The 16,943-nt window shown below is 47.0% G+C and overlaps 1 protein-coding gene across 1 annotated transcript; it reads left to right on the forward strand.

Annotated features, from left to right (window-relative positions):
• The first annotated feature begins 6,047 nt into the window (after positions 1-6,047).
• Positions 6,048-15,837, forward strand: SLAMF8 (SLAM family member 8). Its single transcript, XM_006861756.1, has 5 exons — positions 6,048-6,078; positions 9,747-10,073; positions 13,387-13,692; positions 13,778-13,888; positions 15,773-15,837. Exons 1-5 carry the CDS (start codon positions 6,048-6,050, stop codon positions 15,835-15,837), a joined length of 840 nt encoding a protein of 279 aa, XP_006861818.1.
• The last annotated feature ends 1,106 nt before the right edge of the window (positions 15,838-16,943 follow it).

The raw sequence follows: 16,943 nt of genomic DNA on the forward strand, positions 1-16,943 counted from the left end.
TTTCAATAGCTGATTTTTTGGACGCAGGTCACTAGACATTTCTTTCAAGGGACACCTGGGTGGACTTGAACCTCCAACCTTTCAGTTAGCAGCCAAGCACTTAACCATGGGGAGGTGGGAGTTTGCAGATCTTTCTCCATCCTGCTCCTACCCCCTTTTTTAGCTCCCCTGAGAATTCCCCTGAAGAATGGGCTTCCCAGAGAAAAAGAAGGCAATTTGTTTTCTGCTTGGGTGGATTGCTAAGAACAACGGATTCCTGTAGAGAGAGGCTGTTACTACTCACAGTCTTCTGCAAAGGAACTCAGGATCCGTTCCCACACTGTCCCCAGCTGCATGCACATTCCTCCCAGTCTCGGCTCTGACACCACAGAGTCATTCAGCCCAACTCAGCAGATGCCTAGACGAGGTCATAGAAATCCTCTCCTTGGGAATGTACCAGTAACTGGTTGCTGTAGATTTGGTTCTGACTCATGGTGACCCCATGTGTATCAGCATAGAACTGTCTCCATAAGGTTTTCACTGACTGATTTTTAGCAAGTACATCACCAGGTCTTTCTTTCAAGGTATGTTTGAGTGGACTCGAAAAGTCAACCTTTCAGTTAGCACCCTAGCATAATAATGTACCACCAAGAAACTCCCTGGGTGTGAGGAGACCTGGGGACTCTTGGGCCCAGAGTCAGTGGCGTGGCCACGGAGAACTCTAGAGGAGAGTGGAGCTACTGGCTGACGGGAAGAGAGGACATATGCACAGGAATGCCCACACTTGTAAATGATAAGTGACCTGGACCTGATGACTGAATGATCAGAGCTCAACCAGGAGAGGAAAGAAGAGGGGGGAAAAAAAGAGTGAGCTGATACAGTCTGATGAACTTGACCTATACCTATGGAGCAGCAACTTAAAAGAAGGAACAAATCTTGGACATTGGATACTCAGATGGGGAGGGGGGAACTACAAAGGCAAGAAGTAACTGGCTTACAAGCTTTCAAGGGGGAACCTAGTGCTAGGGAGCATGGAGGAAGGCAGAATCTCCAGTGGGTACTATTCAATCTGTCTGGGCGGAACTGATGAAAGGAAATACAGATGGGTAACTTGTGATACTGTAGTGAATAATGCTTATCAGGACGGATTATGAGGGTTGGAAATGCAAAGGTATACGTTTTGGAACAAGGAAGGGAGTGATTAATTCTACAGGCTAGGAGCGGAGGTCTCTGGGACCATCAACGGAGAAAAGCCAAGAGCAGGACCCTACCCAGAGAAACAGAGATGCCTGAGATGGAGACAGAGACGATGGCGTGGAGTAATGAAGAGGCTGGGGACTTTGGATCCAGAAAGGGAAAGGGACTGTGGGCCAAAAACGGGGAGGGGGAGGCGGTTTTCTAGGATATACCCTGTGGGTTGGTTGATGATGCATGGAGGGGATTGGAACCATGGCAGTGAGATGATATACGATGGAATGAATGTAAAACTAAAGTTCTCTCATGTAAACTACCATAAAATTCACAATAAAACATTTTTAAAAAAGAAAGAAAGTCCCTGGGTCTGTACAGAGGAAAGAAATACAGTGGATCTCATTGCTGCCTTCATAAAGCTCTCAGTCCAGGAGCATTGGAGCAGAGTATTACCTCATGCCTCAAACAGATGTTTCCCTACATTTACCAGGGTTCCCCTCTTCCCTACCTCTGACCCTTTAGTGTTGTTGTTAGGCACCATCAATTTGTTTCTGACTATACAGACTGTACACAACAGAACAAAACACTGCCTGACCCTGCGCCTTCCTCATAACTGTTGCTGTGTTTGAGCCCATGGCTGCAGCCACTGAATCAATCCACCTGGTTGAGGGGCTCTTTCTTTTTTTGCTGACCCTAGTCTCTACCAACCATGATGTCCTTCAGTAGCAGTGGATAATATTTGGGGGCTTACTTTGTGCCAGATACCATTCTAAGCCCTTACATGCATTCTTTTATCTAATTCCAAGAGGCAGGCACAATTATTAATGCCCATTTCACAGATGAAGACACTGAAACATCGAGTTCTACTTTACTCAAAGTTTTACTCAGTTTCACAACTAACATGTGGACCTAATAAGTCTGACTCTGAAGTTTGAGTTCTTACCTTCTATTCTCATCTATGTGTATCCTTGTGGTGGTGGTTGTTATGTACCATCGAATCGGTTCCGACTCACAGCGACCCTGTACAGGGATTCCAAAAAGCGGCTGGTGAGCTTGAACTGCCAACCTTTCGGTTCAAACCGCCATCGCAGTCCAGTGCATTAAACCGCACCACCACCAGGATTCCTTTGCTGTTAAGTACCATTGAGTCAGTTCCGACGCATAGCAACCCTGTATAAGGTTTCTGAGGAGTGGCTGTTGAGTTTGAACTTCCTACCTTGAAGTTCAAAGGGCTTTGCAGTCAGACTCATTAACCCACAGCGCCACAGCAGGACTCCTTAGCAGTGGTGGTTATGTGCGGTGTTATCGGTTCCGACTCATACAGACCTTGTACAGGGTTTCCGTGGCTGTAGCTCTTTACGGGAGCAGAAAGTCTCATCTTTCTCCCGCGGAACAGCTGGTAGTTTCAAACTGCTGACCCTGAGGTTCACAGCCCGATTCGCAACCACTACGCTACCAAGACTCCTTGTTGTTGTTGTTGTTATGTGCCATCGAGTCGGTTCCGACCCATAGCGACCCTGTATAGGGTTTCCGAGGGTGTAAATCTTTACGGGAGTAGAAAGCCTCATCTTTCTCGCGCGGTGCAGCTGGTAGTTTCGAACTGCTGACCTTAAGGTTCGCAGCCCGATTCGTAACCACTACGCTACCAGAGCTCCAAGACTCCTTAAGCCTTCTCAAATAAGTCTCCCTCCCCTCAGCCTTCCCAAAACTCCTCGGTGCGTCAGACATCTTGCGCAGACTCCCAGAGCATCGTGTGCACATATCCGGCATTGCTCTTTGCACGGTCATTGTAATTATTGGGTTCCGTGTCCGTCTTCCCCACAAAACTGTGACCTCCTTGAGGTCAAGCGTTGTGCCTTTTATGTCTGTGTCTCCAGCACCTGACACATAAAAAGATGCTCAATAAATGTCTCATGAATGAATGACATAGCATTAACGAGGAGGTCATAAATGAGTCCTCTCCCTGAGACTCTGTATTGCAGAGCCAGGTTGCTTCCACTTTCTGTCAGGACCCTGCTGCCTCTGCCCCTTTCTCTCTACTCTAGATCTTTCTTTCCTGGGCAAGGCCCTTTACCCTATCCCAGTGGCCATTGTAACAGGTGCCGCTTGGGCTTCTCTGCCTCCTTTTCCCTGCACTGCAGGCTGTCTCCCCACTAGCAAGTTCTTCCCAACTCAAAACAATCAACACACACAAGCACCGTTTTTCTGAGTGCACCCTCAGACCAACACCTTCAGAATCATCTAGTTGTTCTAAATTGCTGTGCAGTCAGTTCTGACTCACAGAGACCCTGTCTAGGCTTTCTGAGGCTGTATATCTTGGCGGGAGCAGACAACTTCATCTTTCTCTTGCGGAGCAGCTGGTTGACTCAAACTGCTGAACTTGTGGTTTGTGACCCAGTGCTTAGCCTGCAGATCCACCACTCTCCCCAGAATTATCTAGAGCACTTGTTAAAGCTACAGATTCCTGAGCCCCATCCCAGTCCTAGTTGGTGGTAGTCTGGGCCACTGAGTCAATTCCAGTGTCTAGTGACCCTTTAAAACAGAGGAGCGCTCTCCCATGGGGTTTCCTAAGCTGTAATCTTTATGGGAAAGGAGCTCTGGTAGCATAGTGGTTATGAGTCAGGCTGCTAACCTCAAGGTCAGCAGTTTGAAACTACCAGCAGTTCTGCGGGAGAAAGATGTGACTTTCTGCTCTTGTAAAGATTTACAGCCTTGGAAACCCTATGCACAGTCGCTATGAGTCGGAACTGACTCCATGGCACATAACCACCATCATCACCAATCTTTAGGGGAGCAGATCACCAAGTCTTTTCTCCCATGAAGTCACTGGGGGGGTTTAAACTTTGACTTTTCTGTTAGCAGCCGAGCACTTAACCATTATGCCACCATGATGCACCTTCTCCCAGACCTATCCCAGAATCACATTCCCTGAGAAACCAAGTCTTTCACAAGGTTGAGAAGCAGAATAAATGCCCAATGCTTAGCCCAGCATTCAAGGCCTCCAGAATCTGACCCCCAGCCTCCTTTCTGCATGATTACCCAATTCAGTCCTGACGGATTCCTTGCTGCAGTCCTTCACAGGCCCTGGAACCTACGATGTGCTTTCCCAAGACCCAGCTGTTAAAGATTGAATTGTGTCCCCCAAATTTTTATGTTGACATGCTGACCTCTGCTAATTGGATAATCCACCCCTGATTTCCTTGTGGTTTGGCAGCCCTAGAAAATGAAAGTCTTACACATACTGCTCTCCCCTGTGATCAGAGCTCACTCCCAGCTCTGGTCCTCTCCTTTTTCTCTTGCCCATCTTCCAGGCCCAGCTCAGATTACACCTCTTTAGGAGATCTTCCCACCTCAGAGCCACAGAGATCCACCGTTTGCACAAGGCAAAGCCTGCCAGGCCCGTTTCCCCCGATGTACCCTATTTCTGTATTTTAGTTGAGTATCTGGAGGGCAAGACCCCCACCCACCCACTATCTCAAAAATCCTCCAATTCACACTCCCTCCACATACCCCAGCCCCCAAATGCCTAATGCCTCCATAGGTCCAAAACAGAGCCTCTAGTTTGACTGACAAGTCAGGAGCTATCCAGGTCCAGACACAGTGAGCCACATGAAACAATTAGGAATTTTCTGAAGGAGCATGCCTCTAGGGAGAGAAGCAACGCCTTCCCACAGAGCCTCCCCTGAGTTAAGAAACAAGTCAAGTGACCTGAAGTGAGAGGAGGAAAAGGGTGAAGAGGAGGAGGTTGTGGCAAAATGAACTACAACTGAAGGCTGAAGCCCAGACCCCAGCTCTGCCCCTCTGCAACCTCACCAAGATGCCTAACTCACTCTGATTCCCAAGTCCCCTCTCCTTCAAGAAAGAGTTGTAGGGCTGCAATGAAACGAACGAGGGTGGTGCAGACATTTAAGTACTAGACTACTAGCAAAAAGATTAGCAGCTGGCACAAACCCAAAGGTGTCTCAATAAAAAGGCCTAGAGATCAGCTTCCAAAAAGCCGTGGCCTGGAAAGCCCTATGAAACAGTCTTTTCTTCATGTAGGGGGCCACCATGAGTACGAATCGACTTGCCAGCGTGTAACAATAGCATAATCCATTCACTCTTTGCTCTGTCAGGTATCTATGATGAACTGAGGGCAAATGGGGACATGGACACGAATACAAAGCCTTGCTGACAAAACTAGGCTAAGGAGACCAGAAAACTTACAAACATGCAAAAGGGCACTACTAAAGCCAGAGGAAGGTGCTCATTCTGCCTAGGATCAGGAAGACTGGAGGGTGGGTCTGGTGGGCCACATCACTACACTGAGTCTAAGAGGATGAATTCCAAAGCATGAATTATGCAATAGGTAGCTCTGAGACCAAATAGTTCTGGCTTGGTGTGGTGGGGAACAGAGTGAAAGTGAGAAGTCAGTCTCAGAAGAACCTTGCACGCTACACCAAGGAGTGTAGTCTTTATCCTGGGAGCAGTGGGAAGCCAAGAAAGATTTGTGAGCAGAGGAGAGGTGACTTGATTGGAATTGGAATTTTGAGGGCTTCTCTGGTTCCAACAGGGGAGACAGAGAGCAGGACGTTGGAGACCTGGTGAGAGTCAGCCAGGAAGACGTGGGTTTGTGTCTGTTGCCTCTGATTACATTAGTCAACCATATAGGAAAGAGACCAACTTACAAGAATCTGTTCCTAAAAACCCCAGCTAGGCCTACCGCCAACTTCCACTTTGGACATTTTCACTTTTGGGGCATCTGGTTTTGAGTCAAGATTCCTCCTTCTGGACATGGGACTTTCCAGAAGGACCACAGTTCCGTCCATGCATCCACTTAGTCTGGGATACACTGGATTCGGGTTGTTGGTAGAATGTGCTTGCCTCTCTGGAGAAGAATGGCCATGTGGAGTCTGCTTCTCTGGGAAGGTAAGTGGGGTGGATGCACATTCCATGCTCAGAGATCTGAAGGCCTGTCCCCAGCTGTCATTCATCAGGCCTCTGGGTTAGACTCCTGAGTGAGACTCCCAGAGCTGAGAAAGGGCACAGAAGACTACAACAAGTTCCTAGGCAGCAACTAAAACTAGATAGATGCAAAGATTTATGGATCCCTGAGTGGGAGGAGGTGGTAGCCCTGAGAGCACTCACAAGACACAAGCTGCTTGTGGCCTTGGGCAATAGAAATGGAGGCTGCTGATGGCTAGTGGTTTGGAGACCCAAATGGGAACAAGACTGGTGAATAGTCCGTCGGTGTTAACACGTGGAAATTCTACGTACAGATTGGGGAAGGAGAGGGCAGAGTAGGGTCCCTTGTAGTCTGAGGAGGGCTGAGAGGATGAAAGGAACATCAGAGGTCCCTCCCTTCTGGCCTGTATAAAGGGAGGTGAATATTAAGCGAGCATGATGTGGGGGAAGCCAGTTAAATGTGGTTCATGTGGGTTTACAGGAGGCTGATGATGGTGTCATGCTGAAATGACTGACACACTGAGTCTCTGCCTAGACTGGGTGACCCCTCCATGTTGTCTAAATGTCTGAATCCCCTTGCTTGGTCAGCAAGTGACTGATGGAACAAGGCCAGCATTGCAGGCCTAAGTGATAGGGGCTGTGAGGTGTAGCAGAGACAAAGACATCTTTGTTTCTACCAGACACTTGGCGACTTTAAGATTACTTGGTCCTGGGTCCTCCACTGGGTTCTTGGCTCTGAGGGCCCTTTCAAAGGTGCTGCAGGTATTTTTAATATTTTTAAACCTTGTGACCACCACCTATGTGTCAGTCTGTCATACTATGATAGTTTGTGTGTTGCTTTGAGGCTGGAAGCTATACCACTGGTATTTCAAATGTCAGCAGGGTCCCTCATGGGAGAAAGATGTGACAGTTTGCTTCTATAAAGATGTATGGCCTTGGGAACTCTATGGGGCAATTCTACTCTAGCCTACTGGCTTGCTATGAGTTGGAATTAACTTGATGTTAATGGATGTTTGGTTTCTGCACTAAGATTAGAAAGACAGGCCTGGTGATCTACTTCTAAAAATTAATCAATGAAAGCCTTACTGTTGTCCAATATAGCACTGAAAGATGAGTCCTAGTTTGGAAGGCACTACACAATAGCATACCAACAATCATGAAGATGGCATAGATCGGGCAACATTGTGTTGGATTATACACAAGATCATCATGAGTCAGAGCCAATGTAATGACAAATCTTGTCAGGAAAATCACACCATATTCTTCCAAAAAAAAAAAGCCTGGATCTGTCTGGTTCACAGAGTCTCTCAAATCATTGGACATGTGAGAGGAAAATACATTTTTTTAAAGGGCTCACTGTACAGCCTCTTTGCTTTACAGGTGGGAAATCTGAAGTCTAGTGAGAGGAAGATTTGCTGAAAGTCACACAACTAATCTGTGACAGGACCAGGGCTAGATCAAACCTGGGAGCCTTGATTAAACCTAGTACTGCCATCTCTGTATGTTAAGTCTCCTTCCTGCATTAACACGGAGACCATTGCCAGTCAGGGCTGGAGACTGTGGGGATCCAGGAGGGCAGAGAGATGGACATGGGACCTCCGTTATCAGTCACTGGCTGAGTGTCCATCAGAACATGTCTCCTTCACCACACCGCCAGCATTGGGGTATGCTACACATCAGCTCTTATTCTGCTCTGACACCATGCCAGGTGCAAGTTCAGTCCTCAGAATGTTCATTCAGGCAGTCAATAACATTTACTGAGCATCTTCTGTATCCTGGCCCTACATGATGGTAAGGACCAGGAGTACAAAGCTGAGTGAGAAGGTGTCCTTGTCCATGAGGACCTCTCAGTCTAGCGGGAGACAGTGACTCATCAACAGGCAACTATAACGAGGGATATCAGTGTGGTCGAGTAGGTTACAACTCATAGCTGTGCGGTAGTGCCACCAGGTGGAGAGGCTGGTGGGTTAGAACAGCCCTGCCAGCCTTCTGGTTAGCAACTCACCACTTTATCCACTGACCACCAGGGCTCCTGATGGAGACAGAGGGAGTAAGAAGGAGTCCTGGTGAAGTGCTGAGAAGCTAATCCCAAGGTTCACAGTTCAAATCCACCAGCCACTCAGCACGAGAAAAGACTTGGTGTGGGCAGTTCTACTCTGCCCTATAGGGTTGCTATGAATCTATGGAAGGAGTTCTGGTTGTGTAGTAACTAGGAGTCAGGCTGCCAACCTCAACGTCAGCAGTTCGAAACTACCAGCCCTACCGTGGGAGAAAGATGAGGCTTTCTGCTCCTGTAAAGATTTACAGCCTCAGAAACCCTATGCAAGGTCACTATGAGTCGGAACCGACTCCACGGCACATAAGTACCATGAGTCTATGGTTTAAGGGGATTAATAGTGGTGAGCTCAGACCAATGTTACACAGTGGCAGAGTTTGTAACCTGGAGTGGGGTGTAGCAGACAGGCTTGAAGGCTATGCAGAAATCAGCTCAGGAAGGAGTCAGGACGGTGTCCCCCCCCACACATTATGTTCCTACCTAAACTCAGCATCTTGCCATCTCACCCTTGTCTGTTTCTCCTCCAGTGTCCCTGATCACAGAGTATGGCACCCAGTGGATCCCAAGGACCCAGGAGCCATCCTTGACTCTTCTCTCCTTCATACCCCAGGTCTAATCTTTAACCAAGTCTTATGGATTACATCATCTTCATTCCTCCCACTCCTCCCCATCCCTGTTGCCATCTTCCTCCATGCAAGCTTCTGTCATCTCTCTTGACATTAATAAAACCAGCCTCAGCCTTGCCCTGATTACAATGTCTTCTCTACACCTCTACCTCTCCTTATGTTAATATAAATAGACTCAGCCTTGCCCTTCCTCCAATGCCTTCTCCACATCTCTGCTGGAGTAATCTTTCAAACCATGCAACTAATCATGTTACTCTCCTGCTTAAAACCTATCCAAGGCCCCCCATTGCTAGAAAGATAAAGCCTCAACTCCACTGTGGCTTTCAGAGCCCTGCATGATATGGCTCCGAACAGCTCTGCAGTGTAATTTCTTCCTCTCCCTGCAGAGCACTACTTTCAGTTCCCCAGCACCCCAGGCTTCCTCCTTCCAGGTCTTTGTACATGCTGTTCCCTCAGATGGTAACACTTCCCCATGCCCTTCCAGACAGCCGCCATTTGCCCTGTCTGATTCCCATTCCTCCTAAAACCTCGGTTTACATTTCTCCTCTGAGCCCCTCCAGGCTGGGTAAGGTCTCCCTATCACTCAGCCTGTATTCTCTGATGCCACTCCATTCTTTCCCATCATGTGGCTGATTTTTCAGTTAGTTCTAACTCAAGGCTTTGTCCTTTTGGAAGCAGATTTCCAGGCCTGTCTTTTGATGGGTTCGAATGACCAATCTTTTGGCTAATATTTGAGTGCTTAACATTTTGCTGCACCCAGGGCCCCCTGTTCCCATCATGCTCTGTGAGCACAGGAACCAGATTTTCTTTCTTGTTTTGCTCCCAGTACATTCTCAACCTGAATGGAGGAGCATGAGTAGAGGGGGCCTATTCCCAGTCATCCAGCTGTGTGATGGAGAAGGCTGAGGTGTAGGGGGCACGCCAGAGTGACAGGTGCTCTGTTCTTTCAGCTCTGCTTCCCATGGCAGTTACTGGTACAAACATCCAGGGACAGGTGGGAGGCTCTGTGCTGCTGGTGGCAAAGCACCCCCAGGGATTCCAAGTTCGTGATGCCATTTGGCGATCTCTCTGGCCTTCAGAGGAGCTCCTGGCCACATTCTTCCAGAACTCCTCGCAGACTCTCTACCACTCCCGCTTCCTGGGCCGAGCACAGCTGCACAAGAACCTCAGCCTGGAGCTGCGGCCACTGGAGTCTGGAGATAGCGGCAACTTCTCTGTTCTGCTGGTAGACATGGGGGGCCGGACTCAGATCCAGACCCTGCAGCTCAAGGTGTATGGTAAGTGTATCTGACATTGGCTCCCTTCCTCACTCCAGACAGCAATCCTGAGTCCTGGGGAGAATTGGGTTCCAGAAACCTCTGGCCTCTGACCAAGTTACTGATTCAGGGAACTTCTGCTGTCTGACAGTTACATCTAAGAAAACTCAGGTACTCCCAGGTGAACTACCTGAGGCTGTAGGCCAGCTTAGCCATCACTCAGTTCTGGCCGAGGTTCAGTCTTTTCTTGGCTCAGTGGCCTTGGACATAATGCGTGACCTCTCTAAGCTTTACCTTTCTTTATTGTAAAATGGGAATTGTCCTATTACCATGTAGAATGACTCTAAGGGTGACAATGAAGTGGTGTTTGCAAAAACAAACTTGACCTTAAGTAGGTCATTAATTCTAAGACACACTATTATATGTACCACTAAGAAAGAAAGAAAAAATGCTGCCGAGTAAACTATGAGATGGTGCTTTTTATTAAAAAACAAAATTATAATAATTAAAATTATATAATGTTTATTTTATATTTCTGAAAAGAGCTCTTTTAAATATATTTTGTTGTTGTTAAGTGCTATCGAGTCAGTTCAGACCCAACCCATAGCAACCCTATATAGGCTTTCCGAGGAGCGGCTGGTGAGCTCGAACCACTGACCTTGCGGTTTAAACCAACTTTGCAGTCCAGCGCATTAACCCACAGTGCCACACCAGGACTATTTAGAGGGATTTTAACCGGCTGCCATTCGTGGGCTATTTCTTGCTTCAGAACAAACGAATGATAAACTTACTAGCTTAAAACAACTATTTTTATTTCTCATGATTCTGTGGGTCAGCAGGGCTCAGTTGGGTGATCTTTTGCTCCACTTGGGTCTGCTGGAGTCAGTGGTGCAACTACATTCACTACCTCAACTGGGGGGCTAAATTGGTTTGGAGGGCTGGCTGGGCCTCTCTTTCCAGCCACTGCCTCTCCTACCTCTACCATCACTTCTTCACCTTCACCATCACCATCACTGCCTTCACATCACCACCTCAACCACCACTTGTACCAACACCTCCTTTACTACACTATCCCCATCACTACCTCCACCATTACCTTCTTCACATCACCACCACCACCACCACCATCACCACCTTCACCCTCACCATCTCCACCATCACCTCCTGCATCATCTCCACCATTCCAACCATGCTCCTGCTGATGAAAGAAGAATAGCCGTTCAGCTCTCATTTATCTACCTCAGGGGCTGAAAAGAGATATAAGTGACCCCAAATTACATTTTTAGTAGAAATTTGGAGAGAGTCCCAAGTTAAGAATAGGGAGCAGGGGTGGCAGCTAGGAAGAAGCAGTCGGAGGGAAAGCAGCAATGAACAAATTAGAAAAGAGAGAGACACACAGACAGCTTATCTATCTGGCTGTCCTCAGGTAAGCAATCAGGGTGCCACTAACCTTTGTACAATTAGAAGGGTACCCTTCTGTATATATATAGTCCTATACTGGTTGCTGGCAGAATTTCAGCATCCCACCCTCGGTACTGCTTAGCCTAGTACCGCTGTGCAGTGAAGCATCTACCCAACCATCCAGGCAGCCTTGGAGCCTCTCCCTCGCTCTGAGTCTCAGCTGCCGCATGTGTGAAATGAGGACGCTGAATGTGATAATACATGCAGCACCCACACCACTAAGCTCTAAAATGCCTTGTTCTCAGCATCTGAATTACAGATTTTAAGGAAATTGCTGTTTTATTGCTTCCAAATACATAACGTGATTAGAACTAATTGCACAAAGCTGCCAAGCAGCAGTCCTTAGGAGCTCTGCTTTGACAATAGATACGAATGATTTGAATTAGTAGATCAGTTACGAGAAATGTCAATGGGTGTTTCTACTGTGCCTGATCGTGTTTGGAAGCAGCTTGTCCTCTTAAGTAGTGTAAATACCCCCCTGTAATCTTTGTTTATACTATTAGTGTGCCCGGCAAATCATTCCTTTTTCTTATCACAAACCTCACCAGACTGAGCTGGCATTAATGAGGTTTTACTCTGTTTGATTTCGGAGTGCTGTCAGAGCCTGAACCCTCCTGTTGTCACCAGAACGCTCCCCAACTGGTCCTCATTGCCATCAAGGTCCAGGATTCAGGCATCTACCTACCTATACACGAAAGAGGAATTCCAACCTAGGATGCTAATTTGTCCGATGGCCTGATTTTCGAGAAATTACTATTTGCCAGCAGGGGCCTTGGTGGCACAGCGATTAAGCAGTTCATTGGGAACCGAAAGATTGGCAGTTCAAACCTACCAGCCGCTCTGCATGAGAAAGATGTGGCAGGCTGCTTTCATGGAAACCCTGTGAGGCAGTTCTACTCCGTCCTACAGGGTCGCAGTGAGTCAGAATGGACCCCATCACAATGACAGTCAATTCTTCTGAGTCCCTGGATGATGCATATGGTTTGCACCTGACTACTAACCTAAAAGTTGGCAGTTTGAACTCACCCAGTGGTGTCATGGAAGAAGAGTTTGACAATCTACTTCCATAAAGATCACAGCCAAGAAAATCCTATGGAGACGTTCTAGTTTGTAACACACGGGATGGCCGTGAGTCAGAATCAGTTCAACAGCAGTGGGTTTGATTTACTGGTTGGTAAATTTGTTTTTACTATTTGCCAGCACTCGAGACCTAGGGTTATCAAAGTAACAAGACCGAGCTCCCATCCTCTGGTTCCTCCTTCACAGCATTTTGCACCCTGTAGTCCTTTTCTTAATTATTTATAATCCCGTGTCAATATCTGTCTTCCTCACCAAACTATAAATTTCAAAAGGCGAGGAGGTGAATTTGTTTTCTTGCCTGACTTAACAAGGACTTGTTTTTTGTTGACTGAAAAAAACACTAAAAGAAAAGGTGAGACAGAATGCAGAGTGGAGAGCTCAGAGCCATACCTGAAATAGCAGAAAAGACTTCACAGCCAGGGCATTAAGTAATGGGTCCAAGCTGGGCCCTGAAGATCAGTAGGAATTTTAAAGAGGACTAGAAGGAGAGAGATTTGTGTCTTTAGGAAAACATGAAAGATATGAAAGAGCATGACATGTTTAGAAGAATTGCAAATTAATTAGGTTGGATAGAGAGGACCAGACAGAGGTATGGCTCAAGAGGCTGGTTTGCATCACCAAATAATGAAGAGTTTTCATTACCAAGTTAAGGAGTTTGGCATCTGTCCTGTGGGAAATGGGAACAGACAAGGTTTGTAAGCAGGCGTCTAGCCATGCATTGGTCCCAAAACCAGAACTGTGGGCCCAGCCCAGTTCCCCTGTAACTCACACCCACTCTTCTGTTCTTGCCCAGATGCAGTGCCCAGGCCAGCAGTCCAAGTGTTCATTGCTGCAGCAGGAGATTCCCAGCCCCCCAAGATGTGTCAAGTCTTTCTGTCCTGCTGGGCCCCCAACATCAGTGATGTCACTTATAGCTGGCGACAGGAGGGAGCCATTGGTTTTGATCTTGAACCACATGGCTTGCTTGCAAATGGACAGGTGCTAAGTGTTTCACTGGGACCAAGAGACAAGAGTGTGGCCTATTCCTGCATTGTCTCCAACCCTGTCAGCTGGGACTTGGCCACAGTCACCCCATGGGAGAGCTGTCACCGTGAGGCAGGTATGCCCAAAGTCAGAGTAAACTGGGGAGTAGTTGAGGGACCACGAATTAATTCTACCTCTAACTCTGCCACTTCTGTGTCCAGCCCCAGGAAACGCCTCCTATAAAGATCTACTGCTACTGGTGGTGGTACCAATCTCACTGCTCCTGGGGCTAGTTGGTCTCCTGTCTGCCTGGCACTGTGGTCCCTGCTCAGGTAAGAGTCCTGCAGGTACAAGAGGAGAATAGAGATGGGGGTCAACTAGTAAGGAGAGCAGGCCTGAATTTCCTTCTCATGAGATGATAGGCCCTTTCTTACCTCTCCCACCTCAATTCTTCCCCCTTTCCATTCCACACGCTGGCCTTTAGTCACACTGAACAACTTGAAGTGTTTTATTTTGCTTTTGGTTTGGTTTGGTTTGCTGTAGTTTGGGATTTTTTGTGCTTTTTTTGTGTGTGGTTCTTCAAATGAATGACTCTCACATGCATCTCCAGATCTTTGCACATGCTGTTCTTTGTTCTGCAACACACTGTCCAGGATTGCCCATCCAATTCCACTTCTTCACTTGATTCTCTCCTATTTCATCTTCAAAGTGTTCCTCTTCAGAAGTCTCCCCCTACCCCAACATTCTCCCCTAAACACCTTCCTTTCATTCCCATTGCCTACTCCAATCACAGCACTTACTACACTTCCTTCTGTGCTGAAAGCTGAGCTTTTTAAAGACAGAGTCTGGGTACCAGTGGGCATCTAACAAGAGTTTCTGGAACACAGCTTGTATTCAGAAAAGGTGTCATGAGTGGAAGGATAGATGAATTCCAGCCCCTGCTTGCCTGCCATTCCTAGAGATGGCTCCCTGTGAGAAGTATACCCTAACCAGTATTTGATAGTGCATCCTGCTTGAGGCAAAGAGGAAAGGGGAAACTCAGAGAGATCAGGCAAGGTCCTAAACTCTAGATCTAACTGTTATTTCTGCCCTAGTATGCCCTGTCCCTGAAAGAATCATCCCTAGTGACCTGGACTTCATGACCATTTCCCTTCCAAATTTGCTAGTCCCAGGGCAGACTGAGTTGAGTCAGCAAGGAAAGAAAGGCACTGAGATCTCATTATGGTGAGGTTATCTCAGAAGACGAGCACCTTGGTCCAGCCACCAAACCAGAGGAAATGACTGATTTCTGTGTACTCTTTCCAGGGGGCAAGAAGGGAGGAGATTGTATGCTGCTAGAGGTCCTGTCTGCTATGCAGACAGTCCCCAGGATTTGTGCTAAGAAGGTAGAAACCAGGAAAGAGCAACTTTTATTCTCCAATGGCTTTATTGAGATAGAATTCACATACTATACACTTGACCCACTTAAAGTATACAATTCAGCGGCTTTTAGTGCATTCACAGAGCTGTGCAGCCATCATCACAAGCAATTTTACCCTTAAAAGAAAGCCCACACCCCTTAGCTGTCACTTCAAGCCTTGGTGGTGGTGGCTGTGTGCCATGGAGTCGGTTCAGACTCATAGCAACCCTGTACAGGGTTTCTGAGGCTGTAAATCTTTACGGAAGCAGAACGCCTCATCTTTCACCCGTGGAACGGCTGATAGTTTCAAACTGCTATGCTACCAGAGACTAATCTACTTTTGGTCTCTATACATTTGCCTCTTCAGAATGTTTTCTATAAATGGAGTTTATAACATGGGGTTCTTTGTGCTGGCTTCTTTCATATACCGTCATATTTTCAAGGTTCATAAAAGAGCACCTTTGTCCATGACAAGGAACAGAGAACATGACCACCTGGGATAGTGAGAAGGCTCCGCATAGGGCCTAGAGGCTCTGCCACATGACTCCTGGGCAGTCATACTTCACTGGGTCTACTCTAACTTTCTAGACTTCTTACAGCTAACATTATAACTTTCAGATCAAATTTAAACATTATGAGGAACTTTCTGTTCTTGAAGTGTCTCCTTTTCCAGGATCTTGGAGGACCAGGAGAGATAATCCTTTGACTGAGGTGATCTTAGGATGGAATAGTTAGGAGTTAAAGACCTTGGGCCAACCCAAGGATGCCAAGATTCCAAGCATTGTAGGAGTAACTTTCTTTCTGATCTTCTCACCAGGGAAAAAGAAGAAAGATGTCTGTGCTGATGAGGTAACTCCAGAGACAGAGAACCCCCTTGTGTAGGATCTGCCATGAGAGAGGCTACAAGCTGATGCCTAGATCATCAGGAGCCCTGCTATCCAAGCACATGTTGATCCTCAGTGGTCCTCAGAGCTCCTGGGAGGCTCTCTCCCCACCTGCTGGGAGCAACCTGAGAAACTGTCACACGAGGAGGACAGAAAGAACTGGCACAAACTTCCGTATCCTTCCCTTCCTTCTCCCCATTTTGCATGTGTTGGCTCTGCTCTGGGTAAGAAGAGTCTAACATGTATGTCCCTCAAAGATACTGAAAGTTGTCCAGGGTCCTCTGCCACTATTTATAAAGTATTAGCCAACTGGCACCCGAGGATTGCCTCCCATCTGGGTCCTGAGCTCTGGAAGTCATTAGACATTTGAACTAGCAGAGACATTTAGAATCATGTATTCTAGCCTGAGTGCCAGCCTGGTAATGTGAGATCACGATGCTTCCTGATGACCAAGGCATCATAAGAATCATAAGAAAAGTAAAAGAGCCAGAAGAACTCTGGCCAGAAGAACTCTCAGGTCAACTGAGTTCATAGCCTCTCAAAGATATTTTGCAGAGATTGGTTGACATCCCATGATTGAGATGTAATTTTGCAGGTGACATCTTATTGATATATTTTTACCATCTCTGTTGACCCTCATGCTTCCTGCAAGATCTGGGAATGGAGATTGAGGTTCTCTTCACTCTCTAGCACAGTAACCAGGAAAAGAGACTTTGAATTTGTCCCATCAATAGGAAGGCACCACTTTCTGCCTGGCACTAAGAGAATAGGGAGCCAGGGGGAGTAAAGCAGAAAAAAAATTAATGGAGGGTAGGGATGTTGGAGCATCCTAAAATCTACCACATTTTCAGATACAAATAAAGAAGAGTCATTCAAGTTCAAGAAGGGACAAAGACTCCACCATTCAGCAAAAGACTTGTCAAAGTCACTTTGAAAGAAGACAGTGTGGGCTGAAAGCTATCATTGTGACCATCTTTGAAAAATGCAATCTGCCATGGAATGATCTGGTGTAGAAAAGCTCTGGGCTATTGCCCCTCTGCAAAAATTTGATGAGCTAAACTTAAACTCAGAGATCGATTCATTAGGTTTGGGGTTACTTTGTCC

This window comes from Chrysochloris asiatica, unplaced genomic scaffold, assembly GCF_000296735.1.
Source record: "Chrysochloris asiatica unplaced genomic scaffold, ChrAsi1.0 scaffold00042, whole genome shotgun sequence".
Classification (NCBI taxonomy): Eukaryota; Metazoa; Chordata; class Mammalia; order Afrosoricida; family Chrysochloridae; genus Chrysochloris; species Chrysochloris asiatica.